We start from the raw sequence: 17,715 nt of genomic DNA, 5'->3' as shown, positions 1-17,715 counted from the left end.
ATTCTTGCTTTCCTGGAATTAAGGCCTCTGGGGCAGCCAAGCCTACAACACTAGAGAGGAGTAAGAAATGGGCACCTGGGTGCTCAGCAAGAAGCAGGTGTGGCTTTGTTGCCCTGTTGTAAGAGCAGCAGCTGAACATGAGTCAGATACAATTGTTTCTGAAGGCAGGATGCTCTTGAGTTGACAAAGCAGATGAGACAAGTCATGTGCCTGTGGGAAGTGTCTATATTTTAGACAAAAGCAGCAAGCATCCACACTGTGGTACGGCCTGGCAAGTTTCAAGACCAGGGAGGCAGCCATTGAGGTCAACTGGAGTAGAGGGCGTATAGAGAGGGAAATCAGAGCTGAGAAGGCACTAACCACCATGCGCCCTAGAGCTTAGTCCTGCTTTTCCTTTGTTTCTAGTACAGACATTGTTTCAGCCTTGCTAATAAGCTCAGGGCATGGGGAAATAGTGACTATTCTTGATCCAGTTAGTAGCCAGAAAGGAGTACAAGTTAAAATTAGAATACCACAGCCACGCCTGGTGGCACACACCTTTAATCTGAGCACTCCAGAGGAAGAGGTTGGTGGGTATCTTAAGTTGTAGGCCAGCCTGGTCTACATAGAAAGCTCCATGCCAGTTAAGTTTATAGTAAGACCCTATCTCAGTAGAAAAAAAGAAAAGGAGAAAGAGATTAACATACAGCAATGGTGGTAAAGGGGAAAGGTAAACTTATTTAGAATGTGGACCCGGATTAAAGGCCTAGTACTCAGAACTGTAGATAGGGTGAGAATAGCTGCTCCTATCTGTTTACCCCAGTAATTCCCCAAATTTGTACCAATGGTTATTTAATTTTGACACAGTTCTCATTGTGTAACCCAGCCTCAAACCTGCAGTGCTCTTGCCCTGGCCTCCTGAGTGCTGAGTTGTAGGTGTGTGTCACCGCACCTGGCTACAAGCCTATGTAACTCAGACACCCCAGAGAAGTGCCTCATCATTTTCAAATCAAATAATTCTAGCGTACAGACAACATTGAAAATCCAGCTGATTGTTCACATGATTCTTTCTTCTTCTTCTTCTTTTTTTTTTTTTTTTTTTTGGGGGGGTGTTTTTTTTTTTTTTTTTTTTTTTCGGATTTTGGTTTTTGTTTTTTCGAGACAGGGTTTCTCTGTGTAGCCCTGGCTGTCCTGGAACTCACTCTGTAGACCAGGCTGGCCTCGAACTCAGAGATCCTCCTGCATCTGCCTCCTATATGTTAGGATTAAAGGCATGCACCACCACTGCCCGGCCATATGATTCTTTTTTGATGCTAATTCTCATCACAGTTCACAAGACTGCAGGCACAACATAATATCTGTAATAGTTTATTTCAAAGATTTGACATTTACAAGTAGAGGCACCACATGCTATCTTACAGTAAAATACTGCAGGGACTGAAGGCCAAGGAGAGAGATCCAAAGCTTCCATCACAGAAGACAGGCCTGTAGTGCAGGCATCGCATCGACCTTGCCCACATTGCTTTGTTCCTAACTCAGGACAGTACTTTAGCGCTTGCTTCATTCACTGGACATAGTTTCCACTTCTTTCCCCACAGCTTCCAGCTCAGCAAACTGTAGAGAACAGACAATGTCAAAAGCTGACACTGCAAATAACACTTTAAAATAGCATTCCCTTCTGACCCTATCTGCTGTGGTTTAATATTCCCAACTTAGAAGTCTTAACTAGAGAATTTATACTTTGTTATACTTGACCTTGTTCCTTCATTGCATAAACTTTGATTACACTTAAGTACATAGAAGTTTGTCTTATAAATACAATTAGTATGGGTGGTAGGTTAAATTTCTAATTAGTAGTTTCATGGAGTAACTGAAAAACATGAATTATAACCTGTTAAACCAATGGTTCTCAACCTATGGGTCACGACCCCTTTGGGGTCACATATCAGTTATCTGATATTTCAAATATTTTTTTACATTATAATTCATAACAGTAGTAAAATTAGTTATAAAGTAGCAATGAATTTTTATGGTTGGGGGTCACCACAATGTGAGGGGCTCTCTTAAAGGGTCACAGCATTAGGAAGGTTGGTAACCACTGTATTGGAGGCCTCAGGAAGTGCTGAGCTGCTAGCAAACAGTTTTTATAAAACAGGTGTACCCTGTGACACTAGAACTGGTGATCAGTAATGAAGATAGCACTGGCACGGCAGTCGTGAGGAAGTGATACAGAACACAGGCCTGAAGAACAGCATGGTAATAAAGCAGCCCTAAGTTCTAAAATGTCCAAGAAGTCTGAGATGAGAGGAGGGTCTTTTATTCTGGACAAGGGTCTTACATTGTATGCTGCAGTTTACGGGCATAATGATTAAACAACAGGAATGATGAAAAGACAAAACATGGGATAGATTTTAGGCCATACTTCTGCAAGGCAGCAGAGTGGGCAGGCAGGCCCGGAGCCCTCATCAGTTAAGTACCTTCAGCTACTCCTCGATGCTCTCATAGAGGCTCTTGATTTGCGTCTGGAAGAACTTGGCAAGCTCTACTCGTTTGGCTTTCAGTGTCGGTGTCAGAAGTCCATTTTCGATAGTGAACGGCTCTGGATGCACAAAGATACTTTTGACCTAGAAGGTGAGCACATGCTGATGATTGGCACTTCGTCTGTAAAGTGATAAACTGCAAAATTTATTTCACTTTATAAAAGAAGCTGTACAGTGGGACAGTAAAGACACAGACTCATGCATTCAGAGATAAGGTCTTCTGCTGTCCAGGCTGATCTCCAACTTGGCTATATAGCTTTGGTCGATCTTGAACTTCTGATCCTTCCCCTCCCACCTATCACTGAGATCACAAGTATGTCTGTCCTACCATATCGGGGGTAATGTGACCCTGGAGACTGAATGAAACCATGCATGCTAGTCAAACACTCTACAAACTGAGCTATACTTGACATTTGTGTAAGTGGATGAATAATAAAGAGGGGGGGAAGAACACATAAATAAAATCTGTGCCCTTGGGAGTTACAGGTTTGAAACCAGTGTAAGTGGGAGCTTTACATAAAATTCCAGTGGTACTTGAGGGACCAGAATGGTATCAGCAGTACCTACCTGTTCAAAGGATTTCAGGCCACCCTCTTTCCCAATTTTCTGCAAGTCTTCTAAAATGGCTTCCTTTACACACTGAAACACAAAAACATCACAGCATGTATGCCTGAAGAGAGGTTTAAATGAACGGCTAAGCAAGAACCAACTCAAAATGCCTGAAAGATTGGATAAAATTGAGATACAAAAAGTATGTTGAAGCATATGTACTTTGCATTTCCCAAAGGAAACAAGGAAATGGAAAGGCAAACCGAGGGGCTATCAGGTTCTGTCTAAAGGCATTTTCCAGTCTATATTCCATTTTCTCTTATGCAGCATGTTACTGCTTAATAAAAAATCATTCTATGTTTTAAACTCTACATTCTAATAAAACTTACCAAATGCAGTTACCTGTCACAGAAGCAGAAAGAGTGTCCCTGCAGAGAGGAGGCTCAGAGAACCCAGAGGTGCCCCAGCTGGGAGAGCCTTCCCTCTGCTCCAGCAGGCCAGGATATGCATGCAACATTCTCTCACAGCCATGCTTGCTTAGAGAGCATTCTCAGTCATGCTTACTTGGAGAACATTTTGAGCCATGCTTACTTGGTTTTTGCACAGTTCTTCAAATGATCCCTTTACCCCGATCTTGGCCGCAAATGAGGGAAGTGAATCTGGGTCGGGAACCACCACTCCGATCAGGAACGACTGTGGGAAGGAAGTGGATTGTGATAGGTGAGACCTTCAGACTACTCTGGTACTCAGTTCCTGTCCCATTCTGCACTCCACTGCAAAGACGTTCTATCCAAACCTGACTCCTCGAAAAGAAGCAGTTGTCATTAAGAATCGAATCCCTAGCCAGTCCATTTTGAAATTTGCCCTACCCAATCCCCAAAGGACCAGTTTAAGTGTAACATACAAAGAACAGTTTTGTGTCAGAGGAGCTACTCAGAGTGGACACTAAGCGTCCCAAGCAGAAAGTCATGTGAGATAAAAGCTACCTCTTAAGATAGTTGTTTTAACGCCAACAAATTATCGCCTGGATGTTTATGATTCGGAATGTAGTTTTGTAGTTAGTATTGTAAGCTGGGGCGTCTTATCTGAACCCACCTATACAAATGTCTTATGTGGCTATGAGAACCAACACAGGCCATAACACTGGAGTATTACCCGTAAGCTCTCCCCATGGACAAAAACTTGCAATACTGGTCTGCTCCTGGAATAAACATTTTCAATCTTCTCTGGAGCAATGTATTCTCCTTGTGCCAACTTGAAAATATTCTTCTTCCGGTCAACAATTTTCAGAGTTCCATTCTGTATGAAGCAGATAAAGGCATCAGTGTTTTGAAGCCTTGGAGATTGTATCAGTAAGAAGGCCACGGGTGTTGTCCTTATTTAAAATAGGTTCTCTGGAGATTTCTGTGTTTCTCTTGGCTTTGGAGAAAGGAGAAGTGGCTTCCACAAAGCCTGTCTGTAGAAAACCAAGCAGCAAGCCTCGGGGAAAGCCCCAGGGTCCTGCTGGGTTATGCAAATGGCTGTGAAAACATTCTGCAGCCCCCAATTTCTAATAACTTATTTCCAACTACCCCCATCTCGAGAACTTTTTGAGAAATGGAGGAGTTATCTCTTCCTGCTGCCAGGTTACTTCCTGTTAAATCGGGGAGCAGGCTAAAACAGCTGGGTGCTGCTGATCAAGCCAGCCTGTAATTGGCTTGTTAAGACAGAAGCAGAGCTGGCAGGGCATTGACCACCATCACAGGTCATATGCTGCTTCATTTCCCTGAACTCAATTCCTGAGGCACTTATCTTCTTAGGGATTTGAATTGTATGATTGGGACATGGAGCAAACACAGTCCACTTGAGCAAACCATAAGAAGGGCTGTATACTGAATTAACCCTGGAACCATCAATGAGCCAGACTTAATTTAGACTGAAGTGATCAATAATCAGCAGCCTATTATCACTCATGGTGGTTGGAGGGAGCCCATCTTTTGCCTGCCTCCTGGGTTTAGTTTAGAGCAGGGACAGTGATTAGACAAATTTGTAAACCCAATCAATAAAGTATATCATGGGAGTCTCATGGTCAAGTATTCCGAACCTCTTAAATCTTGAATAACAACAAGAGGTAGTAGTTACAGCCCCACTCTCTTAACACAGTGAAGAAAACTTTAGAAGAAGGAGACCCTTGGGAAATTCCCCTGTGGGGCTTACACATCTTCATTATAACCATGCTGTTTCAAGAAAACAGATGAGATTTTCAGCCACTACTGCTAGTTGTTCATCAGCAAGCCATTCTATAAAAAAAAAGTCTCAGAACTTGGGAGGCAGAGGCAGGCGGATTTCTGAGTTCCAGGCCAGCCTGGTCTACAGAGTGAGTTCCAGGTCAGCCAGAGCTGCACAGAGAGACCCTGTCTTGAAAAAACAAAAAAAAAAAAAAAAAAAGTGTTCCACAGAGAGGAACTGTGAAGGTCATTGAGAGGCAGGCATTGGCCTATGCATACACATGGTTTAGAAGTCTGTTTTGATATGTCTCCATGGGTTAATTAAAAAGAAACACTCCTTTATTATGTCTAGACACAGCATCAATAGGACTACCTATGGTATACATTGTATTTGACAAGAAGTATGGAAGGAAGAAAAGCCTTTCAGTTGGTTTACTTTCCACTGTCTTTGTAACGTTGTGGTCAAAATCATGAAAGTGCTCCAGCCTAGAAGAAGGACTAGCTTTGGCAGCTCCTAATCACGTATTGGCCAACTTCTTCAGGATTTCACACTATCAATCCATGAGAGAGCTAGGACTAGAACACAGATCTCCCAACTCCTAAGCTAGGGTCTTCCAATTGGTATGCTCCGCTCTTTGTACTTGGAGGAAATGCCAGAAAAGGAGGCAGCAAACCCATTTCCCTGCAGCTGCCTTTGCTGATTAAGCTTGTATTGCTAATCCCTCTTGCAACAAGTAGATTATTCTCCCCAGTCCCATGGCAGAGAGCCTTACAAGTTAAGGAGAAATACCCACTGGAAGCCAGCGACCAATGTCCCCAGTGTGAAGCCATCCATCCTTGTCCAGTACGTCCTGTGTTTTCTCTGGGTCCTTTAGGTAGCCTTTGAACACATTGTTACCTTTGATGCAGATCTGTATACCAGACAGGAAAGGGGAGATAATAGAAATGTCTGCTACTTGTACCTTATAAAACACCTATTCCGAACAAATTCACTTAATGGTTTCCATTACAGTCCCCACTATAGGAAAATGCAACTCACTGATCTTATATTGCTTCCTAAAAGTTGAGGAATCAAACCCAAGCCAGGTCATAGATTTATTCTTTTGGACTAAGCTTCCCCACGTCAATCATCTGAGTGCTGGACATGACCTACTCACCTCGCCTTCGTTGTTTACTGAAAAGTAGTTCATGTCAGCCACATCTTCCAGCTTTACAAAATTGCAAGCCACTGGAGTCCCAACATGACCTAGAACATAGCATATATTCAGGGCTAAGCAACCCTAGAGCAAGCACGTTTCTAAGATGTTTATGGGACTGACTCTTAAGAGTGAAAGCAAGACTTGAGTTTGCCATTTACCACATTCATCCAGAACACCAGAATTATTTAAATTCCTAAACCATGGTTCAGCTAGACGACTTCTCCCAACTAGCAAATGGAAAACCCACCTGCTGTCCAGTCCCCAGGTGATGTAATTGAACATCCACCTGTGCATTCTGTTTGGCCATAAGCTTCAAACACCTGGGAAACCAAAGAAGAGCTTTGAGACTTAAGATAAAGTATGACTGGCCATCCCTTATGGCCAAGACAGGAAAACAAACTATAGAAACAAGAGATGAAAATAGTTTTGCAAAACCTCAAAGGCATGCCCAGCTGCTAGTTCTTCACAACATCTGGTCTCTGTCGCAACAATGTAACTTTGCCAGTGTAACATAAAAGCAGCCATAGACCATGTATAAATGAATGAGCTTAGCTGAGCTCCAGTAAAATGGCAGCTGTAAAGCAGGCAGTGGGGGTAGTACTGTCGTTGCTAACCCTCATATAAAGAAGATAGTCTTGACCAGAGAAAGGCTGGTGGCAGGAAGCAACTTGATAGGCAGTTTGGCCAGGCTGGTAGAAGTAGAGATACTGAACGATGGTGTTTCTGAGAAGAAGTTGGAAGAACTTTTTATTAATCTTTAGGGCTGACAGAAAGGTACTAAGAATAGCCAATAGAATGGCAATTTGAAAACCCCAAAGACCCTTCACTGACTGGTACCAGGCTTTTGATAATGGGTACATGTATGGGGACTAGTCTCTGTGAGGCTGAGCCTGTTTCTGTCCTGTATTTTGGGTGTGATATATGGTTGGCTGAATCAGCAACCTAGACACCCGTTTGGAACAGAAGGGGGAACACCCACAGCCAGATCCATATATTTCAGATGGATGAGGCATAAATGAAAGAAGTATAAAGCCATAAAACGACCAGAAGATGTGGGTAAAGATGCTCTTAAGAAAATGTGGGGATTAGATAGCCTTGTGGGAGCTGGAGAGATGGCTCAGAAGTGAGGAGCACTGGTTACTCTTCCAGAGGATCTGAGTTCAATTCCCAGCAGCTCCAAACCATCTGTAGCTCCAGTCCTACAGGATCTGCTGTCCGCTGGCCTCTGAGGGCAACAGGCTTGTGTGTGGCAAAAAACCTATATACATAAAATCATTCTTTTATATTTAAACAAAAAAGCAATAACAAAATTAAAAGGAAGAAAAGAAAGGCCTGTCTCAGCAATTTAAAAACCACTACAGAAAGCTTTCATCAATTGGCATGCATATCAATTCCATTTTTATATAGCTATGAACAAGGCAAAGGAAAAAGATAGACCAAGAAAAAAAATGTGTAGCATTATGGAGATTAATTTTTAAGTATGTAAGGAACTCTTAGCAATGTTCGAGGGAACTAAATCACCCACTGCCTGTTTTCTGTAAGGAAGTAATCCATGGAAGAAATACATGTGTCAGTGAGTAGTGAAGTTTGGTATCTGTGGTGGATTGAAAAGATTTGACCCCTGTGTGTCAATGCATGGCCCATGAGGAGTGGCACTATTAGGAGGCGTAGCCTTGTTGGAGGAGGTGTGCCCTTGTTGGAGGTAGTATGTCACTATGAGGGTGGGCTTTAAGGTCTCCTGTGCTTAGACTACCTCCAACAACTCAGTCTTTTTCTGCTGCCTTCAGATCAAGATGTAGAACTCCTTCTCCAGCACCATGTCTGCCTCGATGCTGCCATGTTTCCCACCATGATGATAATGGACTAAACCTCTGAAACTGTAAGCCAGCCCCAATTAAAGGTTTTTCTTTATATGTGTTGCCTTGGTCATGGTGTCCCTTCACAGTAATAAACCCAACCTAAGACATATTGATAAAAGAAATAGTATGAAATGAAGTATTTTGACTAGAGGCAACTAACTGGCTGAAAAACTTATCATTGGCAAGTGTGTGGGGAATAGTACTTTAAGTATTACCTGAGAGTGTATAAAAGACCTGCCTGAAGTTTCGTGATGTGCATTAACATGTAATAGGTAGGGCTGACAAAATGGGCAAAGGCACTTACTCCCAAACCTGAGAGCCGAAATTCCATCCTTGGGACTCACATGGTGAAAAAAGAGAACCCAAACTCTTAAACTGTCCTCTGACTGCCACACATGTGCTGTGGCCTGTGGACAGACTGACTGTCAACAGTGACTCATCATTTGGATGCTACTGGGAAACTGTGAATGACACTAACTAAGCTTTTTGGTAAGGAGACCAGTGGGGATGGCATGATGGGAGCTTTGGAACCCTGACTCCATTTATGTAAAGATTTCTATACTTGATACATGAAGAAGTGAGTAGTGGGGTCAGGGGTTTTCTTTTGTCTAAGATCTGAGTGTGGCCTTCTCTTCAGTGCCTTTCATTTACAATTTCATCGTTATTTGAATAGTGTGCTTCACTGATGTAAATGTGAAATCTTACCCAGCATCCCATTGCAGCCCTGAAGAATGTCAAGACTGGAGGGGAGATGGGGGCGGCTCCAGTGATCATGAGGCGAACCTTCCCACCCAGGCTGCGCTGTTTAATAGAAACAAAAAGAGCTGTTGAGCCTCTGTTCTTCCTTTTCCTCTACTGTAAAATGGGTGAAATCGCATGCCCAGCTGTCCAACGTGGTTGACTTACAAGCACATACAGTACAGCTTGGCACTATAGAAAATCACTTAAAATGCTTTCTATTAGAGCCATCACCATTCCTGAGAGAACTTGAGGGTTTGTTGTTGTTGATTTTTAGGTTCTTCAGTTTATATCACTTATAAACTGAATGAAACCATACTACAACTAAGTAAATCCAACTTAACAAAACTCAACTAAGACAATACTACAGAGTGCTGACACCTACATCAAATCTGCTGTACGCTTTCTCATTCCTCTGCAGTGCGAAGCTGCACAAGAGTGATCTCAAAAGGTGGCTCAGTGGGTAAGCATCTGCTGTGCAAGAGGACCAATATCCAGACACTTAGAGCACAAAGAAAGCCAGATGCAGTGGCACACACCTGTAATCCCAGCTCTCTTCTGTGAAGAGGTGGGAGTCGAAGGCAAAAGAATCCCTAGATGCTAGCAGGCCAACTAATAGCCTAGTGTATACAGCTGTGAACCAGAGAGACACTGTCCCAGACAAGAAGGAAGGTGAGGCTCAATATCTGAAGTTGTCCTCTGGACCTACACATACAGCATGCCACAGGCTTCCGCACCCCCACCCAAACACACATATACACAAAAGAAAAGAGGCACCAAGAGAAAGGTGGGAGTGAGTATCGAAGATCTATGAAGATCTCTAGTTAGGGTGCCACTGCAACCTGAGGGTGGGGGGTGGGGGGTGCTAAGTGGCAGCCAGCCCTGCTGTCCAGGATCTATTCAACTTACTTGGATCTTTGAAAACACGAGCTTGTCCCACAAACTGTCCCGCCGAATGATGCCATTTTTCACTTCGTTGAATTTACTGATGATAGCCAAGTTCAACAAGAACTTCTTCAAAGGTGTCTTGGCTTCATTTTGTACCTGGAGGGTGATAGGGCCTCTTGGTTAGAAAACTACTGGAGGTATTTATCAAGGCATTTGGTAATAGCCAAGATTCTAATAATTCCTTGCTTCATAAGGAAGTGACGAACACTTGTTAAGTTGCTTACTAATGACAAGCCACAGAGCTATATGGCCACACTCGGAAGCAAGTAACATCATTACATAATGCTCCAGACCTCAAAGACTCCAGGTCCCCAGGAAACAACTTCGATAACAAAAATAAACTAATCAAAAGAGATGGCCACCACCACAGGCTTAAAATCAGATAGGAAATCACCCTGGGCCATGACCCGGAAACAACTTCCATAACGGAGATAAACAAATTTAAAAAAAAAAAAAAAAAAAAAAAAGATGGCCACCACGGCTTGCTTAAAATCAGATGTGAGGCATTGGGCTATGCACAGACAGGCTGGGTCTCCAGTCGAGTTGAGGTCTGAACCCCAGTAGAACCTGAGTGGTGATAATTCACCTATGTGGGACGGTAGGTGTTCCCTCATATCTCCTGGACCTCTGGCTCTGTTGAAGTTACCGCCCCCCACAGCTCCCACAGGAGAAGCATGGCTAGTAGACAATGTCCCAAGCTTCTGACCTTCAGGCTACACTCCTCCCCAGTTACCTAGCAACAATAAGATAACAGCCCACCATAAGAGGGGTTGCTTGGCCCCACCTTGCTCTCTCCTCATTCTCTCATTCTCTTTTCTCACTCTCTTACTCTCTCTCCCTATTGCTCTCTCCCTCTTACTTTAGCCTTTCTCTCCTCTCTCTCTCTCTCTCTCTCTCTCCCCTTTTTCTCCTCCCTTCTTGGCCATGGCCGGTCTCACTCTCTCTCTTTCCACCTTCTCTCTTTCCCCCTGTCTTTCTACAATAAAGCTCTAAAACCATAGACTGTCTCTGTTCATCAAGGCCTGCTGTGCTTGGATGATGGGATAGGCTTTCTCCTGATGAGCCGTTTCTAATATCCCAATGGAAGGCCTTCCTGTGCTCCAGTCAAGGCTTGGACTAAGGACTCTTGCCTTCGTGAGAACCTCTCCCCCTCTGCCCTCTCTCCTGTAACTCCAGGGCTGAGGGTGTCACCCTGGGGACCCTGGTATCTGGGGCTGCCCCTTGTCCACCCCTCATCGAGTGGGGTCAGTGGATTAGATGCCCACCCAGGCCGAGTGGAAAGCGTCTGGCAGCCCTCCCGCGTCTGCCTGCCCAGAGCACAGGAGAAACTCTGGCCAGACGTAGGCTCTTCTCCCTTCCCACTCCTACCCCTACCCCTTTAGCCCACAATTAGATAGGAAATCACCCCAAGGCCGTGATCACCCTGGGGCTTTTGACTTAGTAGCCCAGAGAAAGGTTTAGGAATCTGGCTTTTAAGAATTAGTCCTACCTCTCCCTTCCTCCACTTTATGATATTTTTATATCCTCCTAACCTAGAGAATTACCATCATTACAGCAAATGTGCCTTTAGCCACATCATACAGAATCTAGCAGAAATCCCTAATGACGTTATTACTCCCCTTTGGGCTCACACACTTTGGTATCATGTTTCCCTGTTCATGTTATTTCCTCTTTTTCATGATCCTGGCATCATTGTAACCCTACAATCTATCAACACACTCCTGTGAGAAGAGTGGCCCCATGTATAGCAACAGGAACCTCTTTATTTTCAAAACTATACCCTAAACACTACTCCAGCCTTTAGGACCTCTCATACTAGAAGTTGCACTCAGAGACAGTAGAGCTCTTTCCTGTTCAAAACATACAGGATGCTTCTCCGACCTGTGCTTCTAATTACAGGCCTGGAGTCAGCTAGAGTTGTACATTCTTGCCTCCCAATTCAAGCCGGGAGCGTCCACTCCTGTGCTTGCGACATCATTTACCTGTGTCTGGCCATGTGATTCAGGTGCTGCCTACTTTATGACAGGCCTGATGCCCCTCTCTACCACAAACTGCTTACCTTCCACGATCTCATGACTAGCTCTCCTAACAAGTCACAGACAAAAAGCTAGGACCAAAACTGTATCTAATCAAATGTCCATTTTTTTTTATGAAATAAGTTCCAGATTAAAATTATCCATTATGTATTACTTATTTTAAAATACTTCCTTTCAAAATTAAAAAAAGTTCAAGAATATGAACCTTAACAACCCAATCTGATGATTCCACAGTCTGATGAGGAACTGACTGGGAGAGTGTAAACAGGGCGTAGCGTGTCCACGCACCATCTGCATTCTAGAATACTTTCCATGCCTACTACAGCTCAGTTTGGCCTCTGGTAAGATGGAGTACCAGTATCAGAATGTGAGAGGTAAGGTCCAAAGTACATAAGTAATGGTGTCATTCCCTTGGTCTCCTGGTCTATGGAAGAGAAGGTTTATACCTAAGCCTGGCTTCAAATCCCAGCTCTCAGTAGCCAGTTGCAGTCTAAGGCTTGGCTGAGAAACACACAAATTGAGCTTAGGATATCTGGTACCAGGAAGAAGGGACCCATCATAGACTACTGGGGTCATGTCAAAAGGACACAGAAGAATTTGACGGGCACACTAGGAACATCAAGATGAATGACTAAAATGAACGGAAAAATACAAAATAAAAACGAGTTCAAACTAATATTGAAAAAATCCTCACTGGTCACTTATGAGGATTGCTGGGGCATGAATTCATTATGCTTATGAGTAATAAATTAAGGAGAGAATAAAATATTTGTTAGGTCTTTATGGTAGAATGTAGCTAAGGAATGTAAAAGAAGAGTGTTGCAGTTAGGAAAATCGCCATTTTGCAACCTCAGTGAACAGTGCTTAGTGACAGCTAAAACTAGTGTGAGAGTTTATTCTGGCCCCTTTTCTTTATTAAATTCTTTAACAGCCAGGGTTCTGCTTCCACATTGTGATTCTGTGAACAAGCATGGTTTACTATGTTTCTTGGGAGGGTTAAATGAGCAAACACACCTGAAATGTTTACCTCCGTCTGGCACTTCAGCAAAAGGTTAGATTACTGGCACATACAAAGCCGAGGAAGAACGTTCCCGTGTGCTGGTTAAAAACTGAGGTACTTCCCCAAGTCTGAGTGCAGCACTTCCTCAGATCAGCAGTATTACCCAGAGAAAAGGCGCATTTCCTATGGCTTCTTACAGTTGTAGTTCTAGCATGCTTAGATAGATACTTGTCGGAGCTCAGACAGAGCTGGAATCAATTGTCAGGATCCAGTCCCTCCGAGCCTTCTCAGTATAATGCCAGCAGAAGCAAGTCTCATACCTTATCATAGACCCTGTTAAGGAGTCGAGGCACTGTAGGAAACACTGTGGGTTTCAAAGCCTTCATGTCATCAGGTAGCAACCGGATATCTCCTTGGAAGAACCCAATTTTGCCTCCACAGGAAAATAAGATACCCTGGAACAAGATGGAAGATGAGGCTCAGTGCCCTGGATCACTGAAGACAGTCCTATCTCTGATGGAAGTGAGAAAGAAATCAGAAGTTGGCAGGCATATCCCTCTGCAGAACACCTGCTTCCTGCCAATCTACATACCCAAGTAGGTCTCTGAGAGGCTCCCCCCAAGAAAGGGTGGAAACTTATTACTGTTGAAGTGGCAAGACAGATAACAGACTGTGAAACTATGGGTCCCACCCTCAGGTTCTGCCACAGCTCTGTGCCCCAGTCTAAGATACCATCCTTGGTGAGAAGTACTCATCTTGGAGCACTAAAGAAAGTGCGGCCAGTTAAAATAGAAAAACATGCCTTCCGTTAAGATGGTTCCCATTTGAGAAATACTAAAATAGGTATAAATTTCATTAGAAGCAACGTGGCATTTTGTACATCAGCTGAGCATATATGGGGTGAAGAGATGCTCAGGGCAAAGGGAGGGAAAATGCCTCTTTCCCACAACACCTGTGACATTGAGATGTTAGTGCTTCTGTCCTCAAACAAGCTTCAGAATGGCTGGAAATTTTGGAGACTACTCCAAGAAGGAACACACACTGTGTCTGCCAATACCACCTTATACACTCAAGTTGTATGTAAAAATGCTCCCTAGGAAGAGCGGACCCTTGATCTGGATCAAATGCTTCCACCCTGCTCCCTCAGTGGACACACTTTTCTCTAACCCTCGATCCTCTCAAAACTCTAGCCAACATATAAGTAAAACTGTCTGGAGAGTCAGCACGGGATTAAGAGAAGACAGGCAATGTGTGCCCCGTGAGGTCAGGAGCAAGTAATAGCCTCCTTAGTTATTCAGACTTACTGGATGAACTGATGTAAGTCAGGATTCAAAGAATCCAACGGTGTGCCTGTGCTTGATTCTGTACAGAAAGGATGTCCTTCGTCCCTGAATTTTGAATAAATGTGGAGCCAGCAAGTCGGGAACCCCCTTCCTACCTGCTAGGCAGGCAGGACACTCACCTGGACAAGCCTCTCAAACATATGAGCCAAGGGAAGGTAGGATATGGTCACATCATCAGAGGTGGGCTGGAAGATAGGCTGTAGACCGGGGACAAACGACAGTGGATTGATGTTAAGTTTCTCTTCCAGTAGAGATTTTAAAACTCCCTTTCTCTTTTTTCATTAAGCCTGTCTGTCTGACTGAAACCATCCCATCTACCTGAGAGAGTGGTAGCGTAGAGAAAAAACCCTTGGTATTTTGACATCATCCTTAAGACTCTTAAAATGTGTAGAACATAAACACCTCCCTGGGTACTTAGTTTATTATTCCACAAGCTGATATATCCTATAACCATTCAGTGCAGGAATCCTGAAACAATGAGGCTTGACATGCAGTCTGAAAGACTACATCAGTGTTTTCCATACTTTGCTATTGGTGTGGTTTACATGCAAAAGACCCTGTAGGCTCCTGTGTTTAGACACTTGGTCCCCAGATGGTACTACTGTCTTCTGGGGTTATAGAACTTTTAGGGGGTGGAGCCTCACTAGAGGAAAGGGATTACCTTGGGATGGGTCCCGAGGTTTTAGATTCCAGCCCCACTCCCTGTCTGCTGGTTCTTGATCCACTAATTTATGAAGAATCCCAGTTGCACAGGCATCACAATGGAGCTGCCTGGCATCGTGTCATTCTGCAAACTTTAAGCCAAGTAACATCCCCCCAAAAGTCACCTACATCAGGTGTTTTGTCACAGTGATGAGAAAAAAATAATAGACTTTTAACTGTGTTCCTCCTAAAAATCTTATAGCCAAGAGACATTTTAGCAAGGGCCTCTCCTTTCTCTGATCACTGACCTCCAGAAATTTGAGGAAAGCAGCCATGTTTGAAACAACATTTTCATGGGTTAGCATAGCTCCTTTGGGGTCACCTGTAGGAAAGCAGAAGTGAAGAGAAAGATCCTTAGTGTGGCTAATTTGTAACATTTGGCCTTGAAAGAAGCTAAATTCAGTTTGGTTCTGTTCTAGAGACTAGAGTTGTCCTCTTGACTGTAGCTTTCTGTAGACATTTATTTATTACAGCCTCTTTTTGGGAATGATTGGTGCCCCCAGAAATCCTCCCACTCCACGTATTGTGTAACTGACCTCTTCCTTAACCTACAGCACAGACAGAATCTCAGATGATAATTGTAAAAAAGAAAGTTACAAATAAACTCTTGCCGGGCGTGGTGTCGCACGCCCTAATCCCAGCACTTGGGAGGCAGAAGCAGGTGGATTTCTGAGTTCGAGGCTAGCCTGGTCTACAGAGTGAGTTCCAGGACAGTCAGGGCTACACAGAGAAACCCTGTCTCAAAACAAACAAACAAACAAACAAACAAAACCAAACCAAACAAACAAACAAAAAACCTCTTGTACTATTCACAGGTTTAAGACTTTATACCTAAGATCTCCCAACAACACTGCTGTGAACTTTATAAACCAGACATATTGGAACAGTCCACAATAAATATAATTAAACCTTCTACTAAATGTTGTTGAGTAAGGACACAGCCATCTGTGGAGAACCAACACTGAGTTACCCTGACTGAATGAAACCACCCCAGTGGTACATCCATTAAACCATCCCAACAGTATATTCTATGAAACTACTCCCATGCTACATCTGATTGAAACAGTGGAAGGGTAGAGGAAAAGCTGACACTCTGACACCATCTTGAAGACTCCTAAAGTCCACAGCATGCAGATGCTACCATTTGTATTCAGAGGAATCTGTTTCCTTATGCTTGTGTTTTTCTACCTGGAAACCCATTCATAAGTGACTCGGGTTGTGAGCACACATGGACAGGGTGATGGCATGGTAAGCTCAGGACTTAGCCTTGTTTCTGGCTCCCTGGGAGCTCTGTCAAGGAGTCACAGGCACTGACCTGTAGTTCCACTGGTGAAACAGATGACACTCAGATCCTCTGGCTTCGGAGGCTGGAGGAGGAACACAAGGATATTAGTCCACAGTGAACTGAGAGTGGACTATACGAAACTCAAACTCAGGAAGAACACTTACCACTGGTTTTTTGAAGTTCTCTTTGCCTATATTCTAAGTGCACAGGAAATCAAGGAAAAGAAAGAGTCGTTAAGGATGGACAGACTTATGACCAAGTCAGCTCTTCCTTCCCCTGTTCTCACCCTTCCAGTTTCCAACCTGGACTTAACCCATAAGCCAATGTTAATATACAACGGGAAAAGCATAAAGTTTTTGAAGAATGTTAATCTAAAGAAGGCAGACCTCAAGCTTATCGCCATTTTCTTAGGGTCCAGTCATCTAAGGCCATAATTAAACCTTTCGTGGATAATATAAATCATGACTATGCCAGGATTTATGCTATGCTCCTCACTTTCCTGAGCAATTCACATTCAAGAATTCATTTAACCCTTGCCAACATATCTGTGAGATTAGGACCACTTTAATCCTCCATTGATAGCTAGGGAGGGGTGTGGCTTGTTAACAGGTGGAAACTAGACCGGGAACTCAGGCAACTTGCATCAGGGAGCAGATTCGTAAACATCCTTGAGTTTCTCCACCCATACATTCTACACTCAGAAGGGCATACAGCTAGCCAAGGGTATCTGTCCACCTATGTCATGAGCTTTGTACTTGCCAGAGAAATTGTTCTTCAGACTTCTGACTCTGGCTTATGTCCACTATCCTTGAACAATAGTCCTGTGCTTGTGTGTAGATGGCCTGCATCCTGCTCATACTAACAAACCACCTACCTAGCTGCAAGCTGTTTTTGACTCATACCTCCGCATCCTGCAGGGATAATATCTCAACTCCACACTGCTCTCCTCTTTTCTTCAGGTCGTCATCAAAAGGGTCCATGAGGATGATCGTCTTCAGGCCTGGTGTGAGGCCCTTTTCCACATTTTCTACTAGCATTGTTGCCTTTTGGGGTGTATCACAGATGACCACGGGGATATCAGCTAAAAGCAGAAATCAAGCCAGAAGTCACCACACTATTCTGTTAAATACATGACTCTTTGAAAAAAAAAAAAAGTGGGATAGCGGTTAAATGTCAAAAACAGTAGGTTCCTGAATGAGATTGCATCTATAAATGCGATTTACAGAGTTCAAGCTGAAATACTCTATAGACTATAAAAAGGAAAAAGAAAAACAATGAGTTTAGCTGAAATACCAGCCCTTTTATTTTCCAATGTTGCTGGCACACTTTA

General features: G+C 43.5%; 1 protein-coding gene across 2 annotated transcripts in view; it reads right to left on the bottom strand.

Annotated features, from left to right (window-relative positions):
* Positions 1 to 1,331: 1,331 nt before the first annotated feature.
* The window catches only part of Acsl5 (acyl-CoA synthetase long chain family member 5), a 44,290-nt gene continuing 27,906 nt past the window's right edge, over positions 1,332 to 17,715 (bottom strand). For both annotated transcript variants that reach the window (XM_021151496.2, XM_021151497.2), the window contains exons 7-22: positions 17,288 to 17,466; positions 16,550 to 16,582; positions 16,416 to 16,467; positions 15,349 to 15,422; positions 14,518 to 14,595; positions 13,376 to 13,510; positions 9,981 to 10,115; positions 9,039 to 9,134; positions 6,722 to 6,794; positions 6,433 to 6,521; positions 6,070 to 6,186; positions 4,224 to 4,367; positions 3,660 to 3,761; positions 3,087 to 3,158; positions 2,457 to 2,603; positions 1,332 to 1,593 (exon numbers count right to left, since the gene is read on the bottom strand). In XM_021151496.2, coding sequence (XP_021007155.1) covers positions 2,463 to 2,603; positions 3,087 to 3,158; positions 3,660 to 3,761; positions 4,224 to 4,367; positions 6,070 to 6,186; positions 6,433 to 6,521; positions 6,722 to 6,794; positions 9,039 to 9,134; positions 9,981 to 10,115; positions 13,376 to 13,510; positions 14,518 to 14,595; positions 15,349 to 15,422; positions 16,416 to 16,467; positions 16,550 to 16,582; positions 17,288 to 17,466 — 1,520 coding nt within the window. In that variant the 3' untranslated portion in view covers positions 1,332 to 1,593; positions 2,457 to 2,462. The remainder of the gene's footprint in view (positions 1,594 to 2,456; positions 2,604 to 3,086; positions 3,159 to 3,659; positions 3,762 to 4,223; positions 4,368 to 6,069; positions 6,187 to 6,432; positions 6,522 to 6,721; positions 6,795 to 9,038; positions 9,135 to 9,980; positions 10,116 to 13,375; positions 13,511 to 14,517; positions 14,596 to 15,348; positions 15,423 to 16,415; positions 16,468 to 16,549; positions 16,583 to 17,287; positions 17,467 to 17,715) is intronic.

Source organism: Mus caroli, chromosome 19, assembly GCF_900094665.2.
Source record: "Mus caroli chromosome 19, CAROLI_EIJ_v1.1, whole genome shotgun sequence".
In the NCBI taxonomy this organism is placed as follows: Eukaryota; Metazoa; Chordata; class Mammalia; order Rodentia; family Muridae; genus Mus; species Mus caroli.
The sequence above is the reverse complement of the archived record's forward strand: the minus strand, read 5'-3'. Positions and strand labels throughout refer to the sequence as shown.